Source organism: Myotis yumanensis, unplaced genomic scaffold (genome assembly GCF_028538775.1).
Source record: "Myotis yumanensis isolate MYYU_CA2020_CCGP unplaced genomic scaffold, mMyoYum1.0.hap1 SCAF_8, whole genome shotgun sequence".
Taxonomy (NCBI): Eukaryota; Metazoa; Chordata; class Mammalia; order Chiroptera; family Vespertilionidae; genus Myotis; species Myotis yumanensis.
The window spans coordinates 21399377-21425811 of record NW_027223759.1 but is presented as its reverse complement, the minus strand read 5'-3'; the positions used below and the strand labels follow the sequence as shown (position 1 = coordinate 21425811).

General features: G+C 49.9%; 2 protein-coding genes across 2 annotated transcripts in view; one reads left to right on the top strand and one right to left on the bottom strand.

Moving 5' to 3' along the window:
• The window catches only part of PNKD (PNKD metallo-beta-lactamase domain containing), a 68803-nt gene that overhangs the window by 39051 nt on the left and 3317 nt on the right, over nt 1–26435 (bottom strand). The gene's annotated exons all lie outside the window — the stretch shown is intronic.
• On the top strand, nt 6958–25453 carry TMBIM1 (transmembrane BAX inhibitor motif containing 1). The gene is made up of 12 exons (XM_070422118.1): nt 6958–7040; nt 17404–17639; nt 19198–19292; nt 20023–20087; nt 20250–20303; nt 20757–20807; nt 21558–21597; nt 21798–21835; nt 21991–22078; nt 22395–22490; nt 23599–23652; nt 24046–25453. The coding sequence occupies exons 2-12, from the start codon at nt 17444–17446 to the stop codon at nt 24190–24192; spliced, it is 924 nt and encodes a 307-aa protein (XP_070278219.1). The 5' UTR covers nt 6958–7040; nt 17404–17443; the 3' UTR covers nt 24193–25453.

The window sequence follows — 26435 nt, the reverse complement described above, 5'->3', positions numbered from 1 at the left end:
CGAGTTCCCTCAATTCAACAGATGATGGGGCAGGGCTGTGCCGAGGCCTAGAGATGAATGAGACTTTGTCTTTGCCCTCCAGTGGGAGACAGAGCCATATTTACCCTGGGCTGGGTTAAATGCCTCATTCAGTAAATACAAAGTGCTCTGGAAAAGGCAACTTCTTTGAGGAAGTTAGGGCATTTGTCTAAGCAACTCCACCTCGGGGTGGAGTAACCGTAAGCTCTTGTATCAGGCACCTGCAGGAGGAGTGTGTAGGCAGATTAGTGGAGCCTAGAGGCTGGGCTGCAGGGGGCCTGGCTGCCGAGAAAGTTCTTTGGATCCACCAATCCAGTTAGGGTTTCTCACCCACTCCCTGGAGTTCCGCCCGGGCTCTTGGGAACCACTCCAGGGACCCACCCTTCCTCTCATCAATCACTAAACTTTGGCTACTCCTTCCCTAAAATAAACATCAGCTTGATCCCTTTCATTCCTCCAGCCCCTTTCCTGCTGCCACTGACTTGACTTTCCTCCTAGGGCAGGGTTGCCAGAAAAATATAAGATATCCAGTTAAATCTAAACTTCAGATAAGCAATGCTGTATGGGGCAATGGAACATACTTATACAAAAAATTATTTGTTTGAGTTCAAATTTAATTGGTTGTAGATTTTTTTTTTTTTTTTTAAAGGAAAATGGAAAGTAACCTCACAGGGTGAGCTAATTAAATTCCTAACTGGGCAGGTCATGGTTGGTGTCATGACACAGACCTAGAACTTCTTGAAGAGTTTTGTGGACGAAAGGGGCCACATGCTGACCTGACAAGCTCAGGGGAGGCCTGCATGGCAGTCTTGCAAACTCGGAGACGTAAAGTAACCACAAAGGATGGTCTGAAATTAAACTTTAACTAAAAGCAGTTATGGTGGGCAGTTACGTCCTAGGCCAGTATCTTCACTGACAAGGTCAACCTTTACCTTAACTGAGCCTATCTGTCTTTTTGCATCTATGATAACATACCCTTGAAATGTCTGGGTAACTTGTGACTTCCCTTTATCTGGAGCCCCTGGGGCACAACCAAATGTGCTGGGCCCCAGGACAGATACCACAAATTCCTTCATCATCATGTTAATTGTTCCTGCACCCACCTAAGTATGTGTCCATCATTTTACTTTTTATTCAATCCCAGGGGTTTCCCTGCTTTGCTTATCCCTGCTCCTTAATCTATCACGAATGAATTTCATGTAACCCACCTATGTTCCTCCTTTGATTGCAATGTATAAATGCAGATGTAACCCCACCATTCTCCAGAGCATTATCTCAATTCGTTGAGGTTCTGCTTCCCGGCATATGTCGACAGTTTGGCTCAAATAAATTCACAAAAATTCTTTACAGGTTTCAATGGTTTTTTTACATTAACAGTTTTAAGCCAGCCTGTCCATTGTTTTTGTGCAAAGGTTAACACACCTTTGAAATACCAGAAGTAATACTCCTCAAAGGGTGTATTAACGGGAACACATAATCGTGTTAACAATCCTGCAATCTAATCCCCAGTCCCTACCTTGGTTTCTCCAATCTTCCCTTCCTTAATCTCAAATGCATAAAAGAAGCTACAAACTTACTCTCTGGAGCATCTGAGACCTTGTTTCCTGGCATATTAGTCAGTTTGGCTCAAATAAACTCCTATAAAAATTATCTATAGATCTGGATGTTTCTTACATCGACATGCTTGTCCTCATCCTTATTCTCAGAAGTTGGTGACTATACCCCAGGGGCACTACCACGCCTCTCCTACCCTTCCAACTTCCCTCCAAATAGCTATTGCCAGTTTCATGGCTCCCCATTGCTCTCTGGGTAAAAATCTCAATTCCTGGCCCCCTGCCTCTTGCCTAGTTCTGTTTCTAACCACTCCCACCCCACTCCACCTGCCCAGTCTTAGATTGCTGGGACAATGGGACCTAAGCCCTTCGCTTCAAGTGCTGTTCCCTTGTGGATGAAAAAGGGGCCACATACTAAACCTGACAAACTCAGAAGACGCCTGCATGGAGGACTCTACAAACTCAAGAGACCGGAAGTAACCACAGAGGTTGGTTTGAACATAAAAGTTCCTAACTGAAAGTGAGTCATGGAGGGCCCACCGGCATGGCTCAGTGGTTAAGCATCACCATGAGGTCAAGGCATATGCCTGGGTTGTGGGCTAGATTCAGAGTAGGGGGTGTACAGGAGGCGGCTGATCAATGATTCTCTCTCATCATTGATGTTTCTATCTCTCTCTCTCTCTCTCCCTTCACTGAAATCAATAAAAAAGTATTTTTAAAAAATGAAAGTGAGCCCTAGCTGTTTTGGCTTAGTGGATAGAGCGTCGGTCTGCCGACTGGGGGGTCCCGGGTTCGATTCCAGTCAAGGGCATGTACCTTGGTTGTGGGCAGCTGATCAATGTTTCTCTCTCTTCGATGTTTCCGACTCTCTATTTCTCTCCCTTCTTCTCTGTAAAAAATCAATAAAATATATTTTAAAAATAAATAAATAAATAAAAGTGAATCATGGAGGGATCTCTAGCCCCCAAATCTGATCTCTCACTGCCCTTGCTCTGAGAAAACTTCTGAATCTGAGTCATTGGTTTGAGATAAATAAATAAACAAATGTTTAGTTGAATAAATGGATGAACAACAACAGAAAAAGTGAGTCATGGAGGACAGTCATGTCCTGGGTCTGTAGTTTCTTTGACCAAAGATCAGTTTTTACCTTAACTGAGCTGACTGTTGTCTTTTTGCATCGATGATAATATACCTTTGGATGGTCAGCGTAATCTTTTTCAGATCCCTCAGGGCACAATCTCCCAGCAGAGCATGAGACCACAGAACCCCTCATGTTATCTTGTTCTCTGCATACCATCTCTATGTGCTGTAGATGATCATTGTTAACTATCCTATACCCACTACTGTAAAAGAAGTATGTGTCTCTGTTTCACATTTTATCCAGTCCCAGAGTTTTCCCCACTTTGCTTTCTCCTGCCCCCTTAATGTACCATCAACAGATTTCATCTAACCTCTCTACATCTCCTCCTTTTTTTTTTTTTTTTTAAAATATATTTTATTGATTTTTTACAGAGAGGAAGGGAGAGAGATAGAGAGTTAGAAACATCGATGAGAGAGAAACATCGATCAGCTGCCTCCTGCACATCTCCCACTGGGGATGTGCCCGCAACCCAGGTACATGCCCTTGACCGGAATCGAACCTGGGACCTTTCAGTCCGCAGGCCGACGCTCTATCCACTGAGCCAAACCGGTTTTGGCATACATCTCCTCCTTTGATTCTAATGTATAAAATAAGCTGCAAAACTGCATTCTCTGGAGCATTTTCTCAATCCCTTGAGATTTTGCTTCCCAGCAATTGTCAGTTTGTCTCAAATCAACTCATAAAAATTCTCTACAGGTTTGGATGCTTCTTATCTGGAAACAGGAGTTAAAAAGGGGTCAGGAGAAAGAAATCACTTATTGAATGCTTATTGTAAACCCACACTCTGGGCCTGGTGCCTCAGATGCTCTTTTAGGATTACAATCTTGACTCCATGATCAGAAAATGGGTTCAGGAGAAAGAGCCCGCAGCAAGGCTTGTGTGGTTTGTGTGAGTCCCCACATTCCACTTTCCCACGGGGCAGATGTGATTGCTGCCTGGAAAACAATGTCCTTGGAGATGTCTCTACTTTGGAAGTTCTAGAAAGTGGAGAGGGCTTTCTGGAAAAGGTGCCAAAGTGTAGAGAGCATGCAGGGATATCAGAGGTCTGGCCAGATTCTACAAGGCCTTGCAGTTCACCTAGGGCTCCACACTGTGATCGAGGGGGAGGATGAAATTGAGCAGAACTGTACTTGTTCCATGAACTCTTGCTGGTGATCTCACGGTTTGGAAGGAGACTTCCTAAAATGAGGCCTTCTGTCCCTATGAACTGAACTTAGATTGAAGGGTTTTGTTATCAGCATAATTAGCTAATTATTAATATTAATAATAGGAAGAGAGCAAAGAGAGAATCAGATACTGTAAGCATGGTCATCTGGCAGCTTCACCAGGAAGCTACAGCTTCAAGCTCCCCAGAGAACCACCGGTCCATTCCCTGCAGGTCACTGGGGAAGGGACCAAACAAAGGGGAGATAGGCACGTGCACAGTGAAGTCAGTGACAAAGGGGAGGTGCTTGCTGACAGTTTGGCCTGGGAAACAGTGGATTGGCTAAAGGGTGAACCCCATCAGAAATACACAAAATCTTGGAAAATTAAAAATCCCCAAAGAGTTCTCTCCCCTTTTCTCTATTGCTCCATGTATTTGACTGTTCTCTCTCCATAGCCATGTGGCCTGAAGCAGCTGCATGGCCCATGGCCATGTGGACCCCTCACACAATGGACTGCAGCTGGAAACATAAGCTAGTCAGATGCTGGACTAGACTTTAATATGGAACAGAAATTCTGGGCAGTGGCCTTAATTCTGGCCCTGCTGAAGACAGGATTGGACTTCTTCCATGGCAAGATGGACAGAGATGGGAGTCTGGAGGGGAACCCCCTTAATTTTACATCATTAATAAAGCTTTCCATGAAACCCCATCATCCCGTGGGGGGCCTCAGGAAATTATTTTCCTCATGGCACCCCAAGAACTCCACTTCCACTGATAATAGTTTGAGACAGACTAGTAAGCCAGGACAAATGGAATGGGGAAACAGACAAAGAGCTGAAAAAACTGGCTGAGCAATTTACAACCAGATACATAACATCTAGGTCTTAGTTGTATTTCAGCTCCAGGCTCAGAAAAGCAGAAAAACCAGGTGGGCAATGTCGGGACTAGCAACAGCGACTAAGGACCCTGCCCTGGTACTGACCAATCAATAGAGACCATGACCCTGGAAGAACACACCTGGAAAACTGATGAATATTCTGCTGAAACCCTCCTCTGAGACCTCCCCTAAGACTCCCACCTGCAAGAGAGATAAAAGCCTCAAGATAAAGAACCCAGCTCGCTCTTGCTCTGGGGAGCACACCCACGTCATTACCTTCCCCCTCTTCTTCCCCCACAGGCACCCATTTACTAAACTCTAAGGGATCTCAAGAGCCTTGCAACCAGGGGAGCATGGCAGTGGCAGCTTATCCCAGGCTAATCCCCTGAACCTGTCTTCGAGGCCCTCTTTTGTCTGACTCCCAGAGCTAAGGCAATCCAGCCTAGGCTCTCCTGTTGCTTCTTCTACCCTAACCTAAGCCCTTCCTGTTTTACTGTCCCCAGCTTTAATTAACGTACGCTCATAGTCACCTGGGCTTGTGAAATTTTTTCTACACCAAGAATTCACACACTACTGGCTGGCCCTAGCAAACCCACTCAGGGGCAGGTTCCTTGTTCAATAACAGGTTAGAGTGGTTGGGGTTTGCTCACCATGATGTCCACCTGTCAATCCCCTAAAGTAACTCCTAGTTAAGGTATATCTACCTATACAAATAAACATACAGCGTGTGTGTAGAGGGGGGAGGCAATTTAAGAAACATTTCTATTTTGATTAGCCTGAAACATACAATCTAAGTGGCAACTTTGCTTACTATGTTTAGTAGTAAACAGGTTGCTTTCACTTATGCTGAGAATGCATATGAGCTTCCAGTAAGTCCAGCCCAGGCCCTTCCTTCCCAAGCCTTGCTCTCTAAAGGAGCTGGACTGGCCACAGGGGATAATAATGTCAGGAAAAGTGCTTAGTGAGGGGTTTGGAAGCAGGAATTGCTCAGGTTGTCTTGGCTGTATTCATTCCTAGATGTGTTTTGTCAAGTCAACCCTCCCGCATTTAAAAAGGAAAAGGGTCAGCAGCCTGTGAAGACATTTTGTGGTAGTGTTGATCTGTAGCTATTAACACGAGATAAGCACCTTAAGTAAAGCTGTTCAGCCACCAGCAGCGTCAGCCTTGGTGTAATGGAAAAAACAGAACTTGGGAACTGTGTAAACTCAGGCAGGGTTTCTAAACTTCCCAGAACCCATTCCTCATATCTAAGGTCAAACTGATAGTGCCTCTTCCGTTTGTGGCTGAGAGGGTTGAGAGAGGGATGCAAATCCCTCAGCCCAAGGGTGTGCACTGACAGTAGTAATTTACATCTCAATTCAGGACTCTGACTCTTAACAGCTGCTTTCCTGGTTGAATCAATTTCAAGCAGGAAATGTCTTGGCCCCCATGGATTCTAAGTTTCACCTCTATAGTTGAATGTTTGAAGTTTTAAACCTAAAAAGTGCATTTGGCTTAAAAGCTTAGAACTGTCAAAGATGTTGACCACAAACTTATATCTAATAATGAAAAAATGGGCAACAATTTGAATGTTGTTCAGTAAATTGTAGAATAAATCAGCATAGCTATGTGATAGAATACTTCGAAGCATTAAAAGTGTACTTAAAAGTATATATCTGTTTTTATTGATTTTAAAGAGGGAGGAAAGGAAAGGGAGAGAAAGAAACATCCATGATCGGCTGCCTCCTGCACGCCCCCTACTGGGGATGGAGCCCTGAAACCCATGCTTGTGCCCTGATTGGGAATGGAACAGCGACCTCTGGGTGCCTGACACCGTTCAACCAACTGAGCCACACCGACCAGGGTTAAAAGTTGCTTTTGAATAATATTTAGTAACAAGGAGATGCTTGTGATAAAATATTAAAGAAAAGCAATAAACAAAACATACAATATGACGTCACTCTAGAAAAACAAGTAAAATTCGTAAAGGCAAAGAAGCACCAAGAGCAAGTACTTCCCGCTGGGAGTCGGGAGGGGGTGGGATGAAGTACTTTCATCCTATATTTGTGTGCTCTTAAGTTTCCATCAGTGATCACGTATTGCCTTTAAATCCGAAAATACAGGACTAGCGAATTCGTCATGGCCACAGGCCAGGCGTGGGCGGGACCAGGGCGGACCCCAGCGCCCCACTGGCGGCGCCCAGAGACCCCGCCCCAGGGGCCGACGCGACGGGGCGGGGCGCAGAGCCCAGCCCAGCACAGGCCGGGGCGGGTGGTGTCAGACTTGCGACGCCTGGAGGCCGGGAACGCACCGTCAGGATCTGCCAGGCAAGTCAGGGGGCCGCGGCCCTCCGGAGTTGGGGACTGAGGGCCGGCGGGGGCTGAGTCAGGGTGGGGCGGTGCTGGGCCGGGGCCCCCAAACTTTCTCGGAGTGCGCGGCGGGCCGGGCCGCTCCCGCCCCGGCAGCCGGTGCCAGAACGCGGATCCGTCGCTCTCTCTGATAGAGTTTCGCTTTCCCCTTGCGCCGAGGGCAGGTGGGTGCCACCCGTTTATCTTTGGGAGCCGAGCGGCTGGTTGTGGGCACCGGCGGGCGGGCCAGGGTTTGAGGGTGTCATGTGCCCCTCTTTCTGGCGCGTGTCTCTCGCAGGGCGTGTCCACAGTGCCATCCCCAGAGTGGCCAGCTGTGCGCGGAGTGAGGGCACGAGATGGCGTGGGGCCCGCCCGGCCGCAGGTTGCCCTGCGCCAGCCCAGGTGTAGACAGGTAAAAGAGTCCTAGTGAGTGGGGAAAGCGACAGGGTGGAAATAGTGAGCAGCCCCTGTCTGTGGGTGCGGAAGTGGGCACCTCTGTCACCGTGGCTCTGTCTCACCTTGCCTGCTTCCTGCCACTTCCTCAGGCTGTTCAGAAAGCTACAGGGACAGTATTGTTCTCCTGTCCTCTTTGGGTCAGAGTAAAAAGCAAGCAGGAAAATGGAAAAGGGGTAAACAAGTGAGACTGGGGAAGGAGCCAGGGGACAGTGGGAGGGCAAGTAGAGGAAGAATGCTGGGAGGCTTGGCCCTGATCTTGTGAGTTCTGCATCAGTTCTTGTCCCTGGGGGGTCTCTACCCCTCTCAGCCCACTGGGGCCTCTAGCTGTGGGGTTCTACCTGAGGGACCTGGACATGGGACATGGGGGTAGGCCTAGGAACCAGGGTCAGAGCCACACACGTGTCATGGAAGGTCCCTCAGGTGTCCAGTTCTCTGGGGCTCTGAAATATTCATCTCATTGGTGAGCTTTGGTTTCAAAGCTGGCGCCTTTGGCCTGGCCAGTGGTGGCAGGGGGAGCGAGGTGCTTCCTTGGGGCCGCTTTGTCTGGGACTAAGAGGCAGCAATACTTCCTTCTCACCTGCCTGCGCTCCCTGTCTCTCCAGTCATGAGGACCCAGAGACCCAGTTTGTAACTCAAGAAAGTGGTGGGACCTCACAGTGTGAAGGGCCCTGATATACTGTCTCCTTATGCCATGATCTCAGGGCCTCATTGTAAAAATGGGCACCTCAGAGAGGTAATGATGGGTTACACCTTAAGTGTGGGGAGAACCTCATGTCAGGTTGAGGTAATAGCCACCTCAGCTTAGCCTCCTCCCATGGGAATGGGGGCCTTAGCTGCAAGCTGTCCACCTCAGAGCACTTCCATCCCCCCAACTTCTCACCCTGGGCCCTTAGAAAGAGCAGAGGCCCCAGAGAAGGGACACACACTTGTGTGTCCTCAGAGGGAGGGCCAGGGAGTGGAAGCTCAAGCTCATACAGCTCTCTGGGAAGGCCTCCCCTAGCAAAATGATGTGGGCTTTCTGGAGTATTCTGTTGGAAACGCCTGGGAGGGGATGGCCTTAACAGAATCTTCTAACCCTAGGACTCGGGGATTCTAAGCTAAAACCTGGTTGTGTTTGTGTGTGTGTGTGTGTGTGTGTGTTTGAAGTAGAAATGATATCCAGAAGTCCACAGGCCACAATGCTGGGTACCTAGAGGGTACTCAATACAGTGGGCAGGGAGGAAGATAAGAATGAGTCCTTCTTCTTGTGTGTAATGATTTGTATTTTTTCTTGTTACATTAAGGTGATGTCAGGGAATGCCAGCCTCCCGGTTCTATGCTAGTTGGAGATGTCACCCAGCCTTGGCAGTAAATCCTACTGTGGAGATTATAATAGCAGCTTGGAGGGAGAGGGAGGGATGAGAGAGGAAGGACCCCCACAGAGGACCCATCCTGGCACTGAGCTAGCTGACTCTCTGAGAGGGGGCATGCCTGGTACTTAATGTGACTGCTCGGAGAGGCTGTATGTAAGGGCCGAGGTTTTAAGAGATGAGGAGTTAGTAATATTGTGGTGCATGTTTGAAAGTTGCTGAGTAAATCTTAAAAGTTCTTGTCACAAAAAATAAAATTTTGTAAGTTTGTATGGTGATGGATGATAACGGCTTATTGTGACCATTTTGCAGTATATATAAATATTGAATTATTATGTTGTATACCTGACACTTATATAATGTTATATGTCATTTATACTTCAATTAAAAAAAAAAAAGATATGAGAAGGTTTTAGGTTCGATCCCAATTCAGGGATCCTGAATTCATAAATAAGTGGAACAACAAATCTATGTTTCTCTCTCCCTTCTTTTCTCAAAAATCAATAAATAGCCCAGCCAGTGTGACTCAGTGGTTGAGTGTCAACCTATGAACCAGGAGGTCACAGTTCAATTCCAGGTCAGGGCACATGCCCAGGGTATGGGCTCCATCCCTGGTTGGGGATCGTGCAGGAGGCAGCCAATCAATGATTCTCTCTCACCACTGATGTTTCTCCCTCTCTCTTCCTCTCTGAAATCAATAAAAAAATATTTTAAAAAAGTCAATAAATAAACATTAAGAAAAAAATAAAGATATGAGGAGTTAGGACATGAGTCATTCTCAAGGTTGGGTCTATCTGTAAAACAAAGGTGGCCTGCTCAGCATCCATAGAATATTATTCATTAGGTGTGCTTTGATAAAAATGTTTCAGGCTTGAGAAAGTTTGAAGGAACACTGGGTTAAACAAAAGTTGAACAGGTTTGCTCACTGCAGGACTTCTCAGCAGCCTAGTATGCCACTGTGCCTTGTGAATTTCCAAAAGGGGATATGGATTGCTTTTCAGACTGATCTGTTTTCAGAGCTCATCATTCCCATCTCCTGGGCTGTGTTCTTTAGAGCAGTCCAGGGAAGGCCTGGGTGATGATTCTAGCTCTCCACTCTCTGGTCCCCATAACAAGTCCCTCCTCCTCTCCCCCACCTGGGCTGATTTGGGTGAAAAGGAGGGCAGGGGAGGTCATTTGCTTGGATTCCCACAACTAGTTAGTGATAGTCAGAACTTAAACCCAGGTTTCTTGGCTTTCTGCCTCAGTCTTTCTTTTCTAGTGCTACCTGGTTTCGCTTCAGGTTCTGGGGTGAGTGAGGCCCTAGGAGATGCTGGCTGTAGGGTTCAGAGGCAGTTGGGGAGGAGAAGTTTTGGCCACCCCCAAACCCAGAACAAGCCACATGCCTTTGCCTCGGTAGACGGTCATCCAGAACAGTTAACATGAGTAGTGACCTCAGCCTAGATTCTTCAGGAAGTAGGTCATTCTGCCGTGAAGTCTCCTGTTCTGGTTTGCTCGGGCAGTTCATTCAGAATCAGAGACTGTTAGACTTGGCATGGACTTTGATCTTTTGGTTCAGTGTGCTCATTCACTGATGAGAAAACTGAGCTCAGGGATGTGAAGTGGCCTACCCTGACTCACACAGTAGAGTCAGGACCTGGGCCAGGACAAGAACTCAGCTCCCTGCCTCCTAACCCAGGGCCCTGGCCTGGATGGACTTTCTACAAGGGGGAGGGGACTGGTATCAACAGCAAAGATCTTTTCTACCTCAACCGGCCTTGGGTGCTGACCTCATCACACAGGTGACTGGTGGGGTGTCTCAGAAGCATCTGCTCTAGGCAAGTGTAAAATCAGACATCAGATTTAGGTTCAAACCTATCTCTGCTGTCCACCTGCTATGGGACCTTAGATCTGTTTTTCTCTTAATTTCAGTTTTGTCATCTGTAGAGTGGGAATAAGAATATGCATCTCACCCAGCTGGTGTGGCTCAGTGGTTGAGCATAGACCTATGAACCAGGAGGTCGTGGTTCAATTCCCAGACAGGGCACATATCTGGGTTGCAGGCTCGAGCCCCAATAGGGGGTGTGCCTGAGGCAGCCGACAATGTTTCTTTCTCATCATTGATGCTTCTCTCTCTCTCTCCCTCTCTGAAATCAATATAAAAAGAATATGCGTCTCATAGGGGCCTTGTGGAGATCCCATGTGCCCAAGTCTTGCATGGTAAGCACACAGCACTTACTACTTACTGTAAGTGATTCTCTTTTTTCCCTGCCTGTTTAATGGCTTCCTCATTCCCTAAACTGCACTCCCAGGCCACTCTGACCACTGACTTGCCTGGGGTCTTTGAGATTATCACACTGATGACACAATTCTGCCCTCAGCAAAGGGTGATGGGGGAGCTGTGGATGCCTGTGTCCTCCCTGCTCTCCAGGGCAGCTTGGAGACTGGTGCCACCCCTCTCAGTCTCTGACTGGAGAGAGTGCCCTGGTTAGACCTGGACTGGGAACGAAGTCATGGGCTGACAGTCTTATCTATTTCTGAGCAGGAGGCACAGAGAACTGGGGAAATGAGTGGACTGTTCTGGCTCTGCCTCAGGGTGTGTGTGCTGCCTTCTGTTTCTCTGAGTTCTCAGACAGTGGGCAGAGCTGGGAATGACGTTCCAAACCCATGACCCAGAGGGCTTGTCGTGGGCTGGGACAGGAACTTTCTTGGCTCTGGGATTTCCTAGTCTGTCAAATGACCAGATGATTTCTAAAGTCCAACCCAGAGTTCTGATGTTTCAGTTTTCAGATCCACTCAGCGTCATCGTATTAATCCCAGGGGCCAGGCAGACAGAGGATAAGTGGATTCTGGGCCCATTGGTCTGTGTGCGTCAGGCCTGGTGACATGCCCAGACACTCCTGGGTGTATCTTTTTACTCCTCCTCTGCCCTGGTGGCTATATGCTGGGGAAGGAGGGTGACGTGTTTTCTTGGGTGGGGGAGTTGGGTTAGGTAAAGGAAGAGGGAGGAAAAGAGACTAATAAGAGTCCTGGTTACAGTGGGCCAGGGGCTGCCCTCCTAGGCCTGCTGGGTGGGGTTTCCTGACATGTGCCCTCTGAGCTATTCTTTCCACTCTGGCTCTGGGCATCCATTCCTGGCAGGGAGGAGGGCACGCTGCCTGGACCAGTCAGCTGCTCCTTTCCACCCCTCCTTCCAACACACACACACCCTCTTGCTGTAACCCCAGTAGCACCAGCCTCTCTGCAGATTCCAGAGCCTTAACCTTCGGATGCCCCCAGGGGAGCCTGGGCCTGGGCCTCAACTGGCTAGGAGTATGGTGGCCACACTCCAGGGGAAGGAGATGCTTTCCTGACGCTGCACCTGAAAACCTTGACAGTCAGCAAGTCCTACATCTGAGCCCACCCACTTCTGCGGTTGTGCCGGCTGGGTCTGGGGGTCTTGCAGGAGAAAGGAGAGGTGCCGACTCCTCTCTGATGAGGGATTGGGGTCATAAGAGAGGGGAGCAAACTTAGATCTGTAATATGGCAAGGACAGGACAGAGTCTGAATGTCTTGGTAATAGGCATTGTGACGAAGAATGTTCTAGTGATTCAAGCTGCCTGCAAGTAGAACAGTCTTGCTCCCTGTCACTGGAGTGTATCCAGTAGGAGTTGAATGCTCACTGTGTTTTAGGAAAATTCTGGCTTCTAATGGGGAACCTTAATAGTCCTTTTTAGCCCCTGGAGACTGTGAGCCCCTCCAGATGACCTGATTCCTGGTTCCTAGTCTTTGGGCATGAATCATCCTCACTCTCTAGATATTTCCCCTCCTTCCCTTTCAACTCTACATTCTTCTCCAGCTCCCACCTGTAGTCATAGCTATGAAAGTAAACACTGGCCACTTCCCCCTTTCCCTGGGCCAGTGCCAGCCCCAAACCTCATCCCCAGCTGAGCTCAATGAGGAGGTGGCCAGGGTGTCATGAGAGTGGGGCAGCAGCCAGGGAGCAGGCTCAGAACTGCCGGTGCTGGCAGCCCTGGGCCGAGGCTCTGCAGTCTGGCATTGCTCAGAGGTGAGTGTGACTGAGTTCAGCCTCGCCCTGATGGCCTGGACACTTTCCCTCTCCTGTCCCCAGACCTCTACACCCGACCCCATCTCCAGCTTTGTGACAAAGAGCAGGTCACTCTGCCTCCCTGACTATGGCTATCTGGTTGGCAAAGTGAGGGGTGGGCTTACCCTAGCTGAGTGAGTTTCATTTCAGCTCTTACAAGTAAGAATCTCTGTCTCTGACTACTCTCTTTTCTTCCTGGTGGTTGCATAGGATTGGGGTCCTGGGGGATATGGAAGGGGCTGAATGGTCTGGAATCCACTTACTCTGTAAGCCTTCCATTGTCATTAGGGGGTCTTAGATGGGAAGCTATGAGAAGTGATGAGAAGTTTGAACAGACAAGGTGTTTGAATGAGGGCTCTGAGCAGGGGCTTTAAGAGCATGGGCTCTGGAGTTGGTCTTGGAGCTCAAATCTTGACTTCATACCCTAGCTAAGTAACCTTGGGCAAGTGACTTAATTCTTCTAAGCCTCTATTCCTTCATTTGTAAATAGGGAAAATAACATTATCTACCCTGTTGGCCTCTTGAGAGGATTTAATGAAATAATAATGAAAAATAATCAACATTTATTGTTTATCAGAGGTCAGGCACTGTTCTAAGTGTTCTATGTGTATTTTCTCATTTGATTTTTACAACTCTCTGGAGGGTACTATTATAATATTAAACTCATTTTCCAGCTGGAGAAACTGAGGCATGGTGAGGTGAAATGGTCAGTGCCAGTCTCTGGTGGGCATGGCTGGTGGCCGAGGCCCCAGAGAATTGGTTTGTGACCTCCTGTATCCCCAGCAGGCAGAGCCACTAGTGAATTCCTCTGAAACCAGAAGAGTCAGAGGGAGGGCGGGAGTGCGGAGGGAGTCCCCATGAGTCAGCAGCCCTCTGCACTGGGCTGGAACCCTGGATCCTCGTGGCCCATCTAAGGCCGGCCTTGCTCTCCCTGGTTCACCCTTTAGTCTAGAGAGGGACCTGTTTGTCCGGCTCAGCTTTGAAGAAGGAGGGAGGGGTGGCTGGCTGGCCACGTACAGGGCAGGCACTGAATAGCCTGGCTTCTCAGGGGAGTTTCAGGATTCCAGTCTGTTAGAGCTGGAAATGAGTCAGGGACCGTCTGGTCCACTTAGCTCATTTCACAGAGGAGCACCCTGAGGAGGCTATAGAACTGGGTACTGGTGACACTGTGGAGCTTCTGACCACAGGGCCTTTCTTGCCAGTGCCCCCTGCTGTGTTCAGCCTGTTCACTTATATGCCACCATCTGGATGGTGGACATCAAATGGTCCCGGGTGCTGAGATGAGGGCAATAATGACAGATAAGCCCATCCCTCTTCCTGCAAACAGACCACTGTTCTCTTGGTGTAGTTAAGAGGGGATCTAAAAAAATATATATATTTGCCCTAGACATTTTGGCTCAGTGGATAGAGCATTGGCCTATGGACTGAAAAGTCCCAGGTTTGATTCCGGTCAAGGGCACATGCCCAGATTGCGGGCTCGATCCCTAGTAGGCGGCATGCAGGAGGGAGCTGATCAATGATTCTCTCTGATCACTGATGTTTCTATCTCTCCCTCTCCCTTCCTCTCTGAAGTCAATAAAATATTTTTTAATCTAATTAATTTATTTTATATATTTTTATTGATTTCAGAGAGGACGGGAGAGGGAGAGAGATAGAAACATCAATGATGAGAGAGAATAATTTATTAGCTGCCTCCTGCATGCCCCCTACTGGGGATCGAGCCCATAACCTGGGCATGTTCCCTTGACCAGAATCGAACCTGGGACCCTTCAGTCCACAGGCCGGCACTTTATCCACTGAGCCAAACCGGCTAGGGCTAAAAGGGAATTTTTGAAGGGGATGGATAGAGAGTTATAGGGTGAAGGAGGCTTTTGTCTCACAAAAGGGAACCCCAGTTTTTCTTTCTTCCTCTTTTAAAAGTCTATTAAGAAGAGACACAAATAACAACTTAAGAGTATTTTCTCATTCTTACATAAACAAAACATTTTTGTTATTGTTGCTGTTAATCCTTACACGAGGAAATTTTTCCATTGATTTTTTAGAGAGAGAGAGAGAGAGAGAGAGAGAGAGAAACATCGATGTGAGAGAGACACATCTATTGGTTGCCTGCAACTGAGGTACAAGCCCTTGACTGGAGTAGAACTCATGAAGCTTCAATCCGTAGGCCGGCGCTCCATCCATGGAGCCAAACTGGCTAGGGCTAAACAAAACATTGTCAAAAACAGTGACTATCTCGGTTTCTTAAACTCAGCACACCCAGTTTTTAGTCCTCCCTTGTTCCTTTCATTCCACTCTCCTCAGGCCACTCTACTCTCCGGTGCAGGACCTGCACACGACCCCACTTCTGATGCCCTGGTTTGCTGTGTCACACCCTTGCTGTCCGGGACATCTTTCTTATTTCTGACCTGACACATTCTTGCTGTGCTGGTCCATTTACTCTGGGAAGATGAAGAACAGCTTTCCTCAAAATAACCCATTTAGAGACCTGGCCTGTAATTCAATACTGCCTCCCCACCCTCCCTGCCACCTTCCTCTCTCTGGATTATCCCAATTGTCATAAGAGAGAAGAGATAAGACAGTCCTTTATCTGATCCCTGAACTGTGCAGGTGCCCTACAAAGCCGACTCTTCCTTCCAGCAGAGGCTCTGAGGCTCTCTGCTGACCTGAATCTGGGGGTGCTTCCTCTCTGTGGGATCCTAAAGGTCTGCCCCTTGGAGGATGCTAGGGGGAGGTGGTGGCCCTGTGAAGAGGCCCAGACTCTATCAGGGCTTGTTCTTAATCCGGGTCTTTCAGGGACCTCCTTCTTAGCTCTTCGCAAGCCCCAATCTCTGCCACTTAAGAGGGGAATACCAGTTCTGGGGACATTTACTTGGCGTAAGAGGCATAAAGAACACAGCATATGCCCTGGCCAGGTAGCTCAGTTGGTTGGAGCATCATCCCCATATGGCAGGGTTGCAGGGTCGATCCCCGTCAGAGCACATGCAGGAATCAACCAGAGAGAGAGAGAGAGAGACAGACAGACAGACATAATATAGAAGACAGACATCTAGGACCCGGAAGGCCTTGGAGATTCTGGTGGCACCATTAACCTGCCAGTTCTGTGATCACGGGGAACAGTTCTGTGATCATGGGGAACAGTTCACTGTTCTCAGCCTTGGTTCCCTCATCTGAACTGAGCATTTGGGGCCTTGTCCTCAGCTTTCCCCTGGCTGTGGGGTTCTTCCTCCTTCAGAGAAGGTAGTGACTGGACCTTGTGGCATGAATCCGTAGGGCTCCCTCTTCCCTGCTAGCCACTGCCCTGGGGGAGACAGGCAAGAATCACAGGGACACTAGAGACCCTAGGGTTCAAAACAAGTGTCTCCCCCTCCCCGGGGGCTTTGAGGCCCTGCAAGCACTACGGCAAGGCCACGAAGTGAGCAGTGGCAGCCATAGGCTGCTACACACCCATCTGACACGCCTAGGCTGTTATTTGAAAGAACCAGAAAGTTCTGTTTCAGGCCTGCCCTTTTGCGCCGCCTCCCAGCTCTGGTGGCCAGCCCTGTGCACCCATTCCCCCAGGCTTCTGGCGTCCCCTGACTCAGCTTGCCACTGTCCATAGCCCTCTGCCCTCCCACGCTGGGGCTGGTGGCTCCAGCACCAGGGCTAGCTTGTTGTCCTCGCCTCCTCCCCCACCATCGGCCTTGGCTCCTCCCCAGCTCTGCCTTTCAGGCCTGACTCTCCTGCCAGCTGCCATGGGGGCTGGGTTGACCCTTCAATGGGTCCCAGCTGGCCCTGTGATTCACCAGGCTTTGCTGGGCCATCAGGCTTCTTCCCTGGTCACTAGAAAGCTTTTTAAAAAATTTTATTTTCTTTATTATTTTTTAAATCGATTCCAGAGAGAGGAAATGGGGGGGCGGGGAGGGGAAGAGGTGGCGGGGGGGGGGGGGGGGGGAGAGAAAATGAAAGGGAAAGAGAAAGAGAGAAACATGAATTTGAGAAACATTTATCTGTTGTCTCCCACACGCTCCCTGCCTGGGGATCAAACCCGCTACCTGGGTATGTGCTCCAACTGGGAGTCGAACCTCCACGTTTTGGTATACAGGACATGCTCCAACCAACTGAGCCACACTGTCCGGGGCTGGAAGGCATTCTTAAGTGATGACAGGGGGGTTCCCAGGCTCCTGCTCCTCATCGCTTACCCCACTGATGCCCAGTGATCCCTCTGGACTCTTGTTCCCCCCACCCACCCACCCATGGCAGGATGCTGCACAGGGAGGGCTGTGGGCAGAAAGCTGGTGTGAAGGTGAGGGGCAGGGGCTGAGCTGGTGGGCCAAGGGCACTATGGCGATGGGGAGGACGGCCTGTGGGCAGAGGATGGCACCCCGTGACTGAGAGAAAATATGAGAGTCTCCTTCCACAGAGACCACCTGGACTAGGGTGGGGTAAGCTGGACCCAGGCACTCATGACTGCTTTTCTTGTCTTCCATTTCAGGTCCCAGCCGCTGGGGTCTCCCCTCAGCCCTTGAGTGGCCATGTCCAACCCCAGCGCACCCCCTCCGTATGAGGACCGCAACCCCCTGTACCCTCCACCCCAGGGGGGCTATGGACAGCCTTCTGTCCTGCCTGGCGGGTACCCTGCCTACCCTGCCTACCCACAGCCTGGCTATGGTCACCCTGCTGGCTACCCACAGCCTATGCCCCCCGTGCACCCGATGCCCATGCACTACGGTGAGTGCTTGAGGGTGACTGGCGGTGGGTGGGAGGAGCACTGGCAGCACCGAGCCACCTCATTTCCTTCCTTTTCAACTTCCTGTTAACCCGGTTTTTCATCTCTCCATTTCCCATCTTTGTTTTCTTCCTACTCGTACATAGCTCCCCTGGACCACCTGTTAGCCCCGTTATTCAGCGGGGAGTCTGAGTCCATAAGACACACCGGAAGTTACACACCACAGAGAAAGTGGTTGGGTGAAGTAATTAATTACTAGGTGGCCGTTCCTAACTAGGGGGCACCACCCCACCCAGTTCCTCTCTCCCTTTGGAACCTGAGGTACTTTTTTTTTTTTTTAAATTCTTGTCCTTTAAGGTAACATGATTTTTGCAAACATCCAGAGGTCATTTGGATGTTTGGTAATCACCCTGGCAAGTAAATGCTGTTTGGTCTTTGAGATGAGATAAGATGAGAAGGCAGTGACTTTCCTGAGCAGCCCACATGCGGACTTTGAAAGTAGTCCCCAGGCATTCCAGGAATGCCGTGTGGCCTGGAGCACAGCCCAGGCTCATCTGGCCACTCGTCTGCTCGGTGCAAATATCAGTGGTCAGTCACGTTTCCAGTCCTGTCTTGTCCTGTGAACATATATCCCTGACATGTCTGTTTTCTCTGAGTCCTACTTGTTGACCCAAGGTAGATCATGGTCTACACCAGTGATGGCGAACCTATGACACGCCTGTCAGAGATGACACGCGAACTCATTTTTTTGGTTGATTTTTCTTTGTTAAATGGCATTTAAATATCTAAAATAAATATCAAAAATATAAATCTTTGTTTTACTATGGTTGCAAATATCAAAAAATTTCTATGTGACACGGCACCAGAGTTAAGTTAGGGTTTTTCAAAATGCTGGCACGCCGAGCTCAAAAGGTTCTCCATCACTGGTCTACACACTCTTTTCCACCCTGCACACACGTGTGCTGTGTTTTCTATTGTTGTTTTTAATCCTTATCTGAGGATATTTTTTCCATTGATTTTTAAAGGGAGTGAGAGGGAGGGGGAGAGACAGAGAGAGAGAGAAACATGGATAGGAGAGAGACACATCGACTGGTTACCTCCCGCACACGCCCTGACTGCGGCGGGGATCAAGCCTGCAACCCAACCAAGGTACATGCCTTTGACTGGAATCAGACTTGAGACTTCAGTCCTTGGGCTGACGTTCTAACCAGTGGGATAGGGCTGTGCAGTGTTTTTACCTTCCTTTTCCTCCTTCTATCAAGTCCCCTGCTCTGACCCTGCCCTCGCAGCTCCTCTGGCTGACACTCTAGTCCACGTGCCTGCAACCACAGGTGTTTGTACACCAGAGCACACAGGTGTGGGCTGGGCATCCTCGCCCAGGAGACCTCAGTGCATGCTGATGGGTTACTCTGTGGGCATCTAGAGGACCTGGCTCGGGCAAGGAGTTCGTTATAACACTTGGTTTTTGACTGGAGATACCCGATACTCTGAGATAATGTCACAGAGGCTTTGGGATTGAGGCCACATGTTCCTAGTTGGTCATATATGATTTGTCCCCAGGCCCAGGCTATGATGCCGAGGAGAGAGCAGTGAGTGACAGCTTCGGGGCCGGAGAGTGGGATGACATGAAAGTCCGACACACCTTCATTCGAAAGGTGAGATGTGGCCTGGGAGGCAGGTGTACCTGGGCCCCTTGGGCTGTGGGAATGGGGTGGTTGGCGGGGAGGCACTGTTAGCTGGGGACTCATTCCCATGGAAATAGCTGCTGCCTTCCAGGTTCTCTCTAGCCCTGTACTCTTCTCATCCCTGTTCCCTAACCTTTCGCTCCTCTTTCCGTGACCTTGTTTTGGGGTCAGAGGCAGATTCAGTCTGAGAAAATCTCAGCAGACTCTGTAAAGTGTTCTGTCCTCCCCAGACTTCTTTCTCCTGTTTGGCTGTAAGCAACTGGAAGCCAGAAATGATGGTAGCTCACCCTCCCTTTCCCATTTCCTGTGTGCACAGCACGCTGCTCAGAGTAGACAGATACCTAACAGTGTCAATCTGAACGGCTGCAACTGCAGGGCCACACTGGCTGTGCAGTGAGGCAGGGGAAGTAAGCAGTAAACTGAGGCTGGATGTCAGACAGGGACGGGGTGTCAGGTAGCAGCTGGAGGTGAGGATCAGCTCTGAGATGTGGATAATACTGGAGCCAGCCTCTCCACCTGGCTGCACTTAGGGCGGGCTCTCGAGTGGAAACAAAGAGTGGATCCTTCAAAATTAGAAGGAGGCCCTCCTCACGGTTAATAGTCAGGGGAGGAGGACAATCTTCGGGCTCCTTGGTCTGGGGGCTGGCTGCTTCCTGGGGAGAGGCCAGGGGTGTGGGATGCTGACCCGTCTGTGTTGCAGGTTTACAGCATCATCTCCGTCCAGCTGCTCATCACAGTGGCCATCATCGCCATCTTCACCTTTGTGTGAGTCTCTAAGCCTCTCCTTGGAGCTCTGGGGTCCTGGGCCTGCTTGGGTACCTGCCAGGAGCTGGGGTGGGGGGCCCTTGACTCAGAGGGACGGAAGAAGGGCTGGATGTGGGCAATTTGAGGAAACAGCTGTGACTCTGGTCTTCTCTTGATCCACAGGAAGCCAGTTGGCGAGTTTGTGAGAAGAAATGTGGCTGTCTATTACGTATCCTAGTGAGTCTATGTTCCTCTCTGCTCGGGACAAGGGGAGAGGGGCTGACAACTCTCTGGATTTCTCAGAGAAGGGATCCAAATACTGTTTGTGAGGGGCCCTTCACGTTGCCACCTCTGTTGGGAAGTGTGGGTGCATGCCACCCAGTGAGGAGCAGCAGCAGCACAGACTCCTAAGATCAGGGGTGGGGAACTGGTGGCAACACACATAAAGTAAAATGGTCCCTACAGTCGGTTAGCCTGTCTACTCCAACCTCCTTCACCCTCTTCCTGGCCAGACCCCCCATAACAGTGCCCTTGGCTGGGGTAATCTTGCCCTACTAGGTAGCTTCCCTCAGACTTCCAAACAGCTCTGTGGGCTCCAACCTGCTGGCCTGGTGAGTGCTGTCAGGTGGGGCCAAGAGGGACCTAGTGCTGACCAGGCCTGTGGACTACTTCCTGTCTCTCTCTCCCCAGTGCTGTCTTCCTGGCCACCTACCTGACCCTTGCCTGCTGCCAGGGACCCAGGTGAGTCCCATAGACTTAGACAAAGAGAAGGGATGGCAGGGGGCAGGAGTGGGGCCAAATATTTTGGGCAGAAAGGGGACTCCTTATAGCAGCTGAATGAAGACTTACAAGCAGTAATGAGGATGATAGCAGCTACATGTGGGTGTGTACCGTACCTTGCCTGGTGCCCCAGCCTTTCCCTCCCCCGTCCCCTCTCCCCCCTCCCCCCACCCCAGGCACATTACCTGTGCCTTTCTCTCCTAAGCTCTAAGGGCCCTTTTGCATCTATAACTACTAGTTTCCTGAGCCTATGCAGCCCAGCTGGCTCACTTCTACTACCTCTGTAACCTTCTAAATAAACTTTCTCTTACAGTTTGAAAAAACAACAAAGTACCTTGCCTGTGTGGGCTCTATTTAGCTATTGTAGCCATTATTCTTACAGCAGCCCTGCAAGATATGTAACATTTTACCATTTAACAAATAGGAAGAATCCAAGGCTCAGAGAGACTGAGTAACTTTCCCCCAGTCACACAGATAGTGTAAAAGCTCAAATGAATCCAGGTCTTTGTGGCCCCACAGTCCACATCTGTCCTATTGCCCTGTGTTGTCCCTGCATAGAACACCTGAGCAGGTACCAAAGGCTGAGCCAGCCTCCCCTCCCCCAGTCAAGGCCTAATTCTCCAGGCACCTGGGCCAAGACCTTCCTTCTGCTAAAGGACTCTGATACCTGGTTGGCCCGGAGTCACTAAATTATGGTTTCTTTCCCTTCAGACGCCGTTTCCCATGGAACATCATCCTGCTGACCCTCTTTGTAAGTCTAGAAGCGTGGAGGGGATGTGGAGATGGTGTGAGGGAGGGTTAGGGATGGGTATGCCATTGTGGAAGGTGTCTGGTTCTCTCCGCCACCTTATCCTTACGCCTGTCTCCTCAGTCACATTTACTCCCAGCCCTGACACTGCCATGGCCATGCCTCTCTTAAGTGTTTCACTCTTGTCTCTCTCCTTCCCTCAGACTCTTGCCCTGGGCTTCATGACTGGCACCATTTCCAGGTACATTTGGGGACAAACCACCATGCTCTGGGAAGTGTGTGTTATGGGGGAGCGGGCATCTCTGGGCTGGCAGTCCTGTGCATGGGGGAAGTGGTGGTTTTGAAGTCAGTCACATATGGCTTATGCCTCTAGCCTCTCCCTCTCCTTCCACTCAGTATGTATCAAACCAAAGCTGTCATCATCGCAATGATCATCACTGCTGTGGTGACTATTTCAGTCACCATCTTCTGCTTCCAGACCAAGGTGAGGGTTTGGGGGGCCCCTCCCTGGCCTCTCCCCACCCCCCTTTCTTATACAGAGCTGGCCCTTAAGGCTTGGTGCTTGAGCAGGCCTGGGAGGGCCCAGACCCCCTAGACTGGGGATTCCCTTAGAGACCCTAATCCCTTCCCTTCAGAGCTACTCTACCTACAAAACTGCTCCCTATGTCAGTCCTTAGACTGTCACTCCCATGCCCCCCAGGAGGCAGCACTGGGACTCCTGGGAGGTGGGGGGAGGCAGGGCCAGTCTGGCTGGCCTGCTGGTGGTGACACTCATCTGACAGAAACGTCATTCCTGGCAGGTGGACTTCACCTCGTGCACAGGCCTCTTCTGTGTCCTGGGAATTGTGATGATGGTGACTGGGATTGTCACTGCCATAGTGCTGTCCTTCAAATACGTGAGTGTCTCGGGAGAGCTGGGGTCAGCGAGCCCAGTGGTCAGGGGAGACTTTCTGTAGAATGAGCGAAGCAGGCCCACAGGCCCCTGGGCAGGAGTTGGCTCCCAGAACCCTCGACTGGCCAGTAGAGGCACCAGTGCTGAGGCCCGTCCTTTGAGTTAGGGTTTAGTTATTTCTCTTCAGCAACAGGCGGCCCTGGGACCCATCACACCTGAGGCCTTGGACAGCATCACAGAATTCCCATGGGAAGTGGTGGATGAGATCTGGCAGCTGAGGCCAGGTTCTAGGAGGCGGTGGGAGAGGACCCCCATGGCAGAGAGGGGAGCAGAGAGCTGGAAGGGGAAGCACGTGAACAGGAGGGCTGCTTGCCCTTCAGTGGACAGGCACCTGGAAGGCTGTTGAGCAGAGCTGCCTGGGGTACTCTCTGACTCCGATGTTCATCAAGGTGGTTGGGGCTTCCCTCCCAGCCCTCTTTAGTCCGTCCCTCCCAGGATTGGCTGCAAGAAGCATTCCCGGGAAGGTGGACTATGACTGGGAAAGGTGCTGGGGCTCTTTGACCAGTGCTTGCCTGAGCCTGCCCCTCCTAGAGCTGCAATTCAACCACCTTCTCTTTCCTAGAAATATATGGACACCTCTGTACCTTACTCACTTTGGAGATTGTTTTTTTAAATATATTTTATTGATTTTTTACAGAGAGGAAGGGAGAGAGACAGAGAGTTAGAAACATCGATGAGAGAGAAACATCGACCAGCTGCCTCCTACACATCTCCTACTGGGGATGTGCCCGCAACCCAGGTACATGCCCTTGACCGAAATCGAACCTGGGACCTTTCAGTCCGCAGGCCGACGCTCTATCCACTGAGCCAAACCGGTTTTGGCTGGAGATTGGTTTTTATATGGCCACTGGAGGATGGCTGTTTTCTCTGCCAAATCTGTTACCATTCTCAATTTCTCCCAGGATCTGGAAGGCAGAGGTAGTCCTTCCGTGTAGGTAGCTTCCTGGATCTATCCCCTTGGATGCCAGAATCCCAGGGAAGTTGGTCCTGAGAGCTCACCTTGGTCGTGCTTTGTTAAGATTTCTAACACCATCCCTGTTCCCTCTCCCCAGATTTACTGGCTCCATATGGTCTATGCTGGTCTGGGGGCCATTTGCTTTACCTTGGTGAGTAAGGCCCTGCCCCTCTGGGAAGGGGAGCTGAGGGGAGGGAAGGGAGGAACTGAGTGGATGGAGTATGAATTTAGGCTACTTGGGAGGCAGGGAATGTGGCCACAACTACCCTTCCCTCTCTCTCCCTCGCCAAGAGGTTTCGCTGATTTCTGGGCACCCCTGCCCTCTTGTGTCCACACTGCCTGTAGAAGAACACTCAGCAGGCGGACTGTGTCTCTCTCCTTTTCTAGACTGGGAACTGCTTCAGAGTAGAGGCCATGTGTTGTGCCATTCATTAATGTGTCCCCTAAGCACACTGCATGGCGCAGAGGCTCTGGGGACAGATCTGCTGACCAAAAACGAGTTCTGGCATTGTACTCGGGATCTCACTCGTGCTTGTCCCTGCAGTTCCTGGCTTACGACACTCAGTTGGTCCTGGGGAACCGGAAGCACACCATCAGCCCAGAGGACTACATCACTGGCGCCCTGCAGATCTACACCGACATCATCTACATCTTCACCTTTGTGTTGCAGCTGGTGGGGAGTCGCGATTAAAGAGCACTCCCAGTTCCGCTCCACTTTGGGCTCTCCCAACTCTAGAGGGCTGGGTCCTGTGACCAGGGTCTGGGCCACAGACGCCTTTCCTTCCCCTAAAGTAATACGCCCAGTTTCCTTTCTGTCCTGGGTGAGTGGCCTCTGTGGCTGTGGCTGTGGCTGTGTGGGTACCACCTGGGGACTAACTCTTGCCCTTGATGGACTTGGCAGGGACTAGGCTGAAGATGTGCCTTCTCCCTCCACCCACTATGTGGCACCAAATTCTTCTTAACTGCTGGGGTCAGAGCGGGGAGGGATGAAAGAGCCTCTTCTAAAACTAAAAGGGAATATGGATGTAGACGTGACTCTTCAAGGTGATGAGGTTCCCCCTCCCACCTTTGCCACAGGCTTCTGGGCTAGGTAGCTGGAGCTGTTTCCTCCCTCAACCCTTAACAGAGCCAAAGAGGTTTGTCCCCAGCCTGCTGGACTCTTAGGCCATTATCCTGTACTCCTTTGGCAAACCCTGTGGCTCCCTGGCTCAGGGAGATATAAGCGATCTGTGCTGTGGGTCCCCCTGCTTCGGCTCCTCTCTTGATGCATGTACATACTGTTTATCTGGGTTGGGGGTGGGGGAGGGAGAGGGAGAGACAACAAGCAAACTCAAGCACAGGGGCCAACACAGAGCAGCGTCTACCCTGGGCTTCCTCGTGGCTGTGGTGGTGGCAGAGAGAAGGCCCGTTTGCAGCCATTGGGTCCCCATTCTCCAAAGCTGCCGGGGGACCTCCCTGGTGCTTCTGAGCTCTGTCAGAGGGATCTCTGGCTTTCCATGCTCAGGCTGCTCAGGCAGAAAGTGAGGGCAATGGTCAGGAGATGGGGTGGTTTGTAGGATCATATGTGGCCAGGAAGTAACCAGGAAGAAGAGACTGGGTTGGGATGCCTTGGAGTACCCCATCCAGTCTGACAGATATTGTTCTTTCCTTCTGCTAACCTGGGGAGGGCCTGAGAGGAAGGAGATTTCCCCTCTGTTCTTAACTCCTACTGAGGGACTTTAGACTCAGACCCCATCTCTCTAGCCAGCTCCTGCTTTCTTAGTGACACCAAGTGCCTCAAGCTGGAATGGGAAGGGGAACAAGGGTCACTCTAAGGTCACTCTGTCAGGTGGGGTGGAAACCAAATCAGATCAAGGGTATAAGTAGGACTTCTCTAAGTCCTTGGTCCTAAGTATATCACATAAAAAAACATAACTAGAAATGTAATAAAGTTTTACATTTAGAAATTAAAACCCCATTTGGCTCTGGTTTTCTTCACTTTCGGTCTGGCCCTGCCCAAAGCATCCACTTCCAACCTTTGCATTCCGGCTTGCTATCTTCCACCTTTTCTAAGATAACCAAATACACTTTGCCCAGCACTTCCTGGTAATGGATGCAAAAGGCTGCTAGAAGCTCGACCTGCATTACTGGGTCTGGCAGGGACTACTAGGAGAACATGACCTTTCTTGCATCATGGACCCTTTACAAAAGCTCATGAGAGCTATGAACTCTCTTCCCCACAAAGCTGTATGTGTACACACAATTTCACAGTTGGGTTGGGGTGGGGGGTGGACTGCAGATTCAGGTTTAGGACCCCTGCCTTAAAAATCACTAGTTCAAAACCTCTTAAAGTAGCCCAGGTCCAGGGAGGTTGAGTCATTTGGACTCAGCTTTATTTCTTTCACACCCTCTGCTGGAAGCTGGTCCATCCTTGCTGCTTGACACAGTCGCTGCAGGGAAGAAACATCTGCACAGCATATGTTTCAAGGGGCCTGGCGTATATGACATACTGTTCTTAATATGTTTGCTCCCTTTCTTGGCGCTATGTGTTTTAACCAAGGTCACCTCTCCGAGAAAGATTGTTTCCCCAGGTACGGATTTTTCCCTGAAGTTAGGGAGGGAATAAAATCCCTTAACTAAGTGCCAGGCAGGTAGTTAATCACTTTAACTACAACAATCACAGTTAAACTACATAATCTTTACTTCCTGGAATGGAGATAAGAAATGCCCTAAGGGGGGGGGGGAGAAAAAAAGGACACTTATGTAATACCCTTTATAATACTTTTAGCAAAAAAAAAAAAAAAAAAAAAAGAAAGGAATTGCTGTATTCAAAAGAACTGTCACAATAAATTTTCAATGCTCAGAAAAAAAAAGAAACGCCCTAACCTTTGGAATAGAAATTGATAGGATTAAAATCAACTGGTATAAATACAGATGTAATAAGACAATAACACA

What these genes read in the sequence shown, in the direction of transcription:
- TMBIM1 (XM_070422118.1), top strand. Translation starts at nt 17,444, where the DNA reads ATGTCCAACCCCAGCGCACCCCCTCCGTATGAGGACCGCAACCCCCTG. An exon ending in TCTTCTGCTTCCAGACCAAG is followed by an intron (nt 22,079 to 22,394) that starts GTGAGGGTTTGG and finishes CATTCCTGGCAG; the next exon opens with GTGGACTTCACCTCGTGCAC. An exon ending in GGGCCATTTGCTTTACCTTG is followed by an intron (nt 23,653 to 24,045) that starts GTGAGTAAGGCC and finishes TTGTCCCTGCAG; the next exon opens with TTCCTGGCTTACGACACTCA.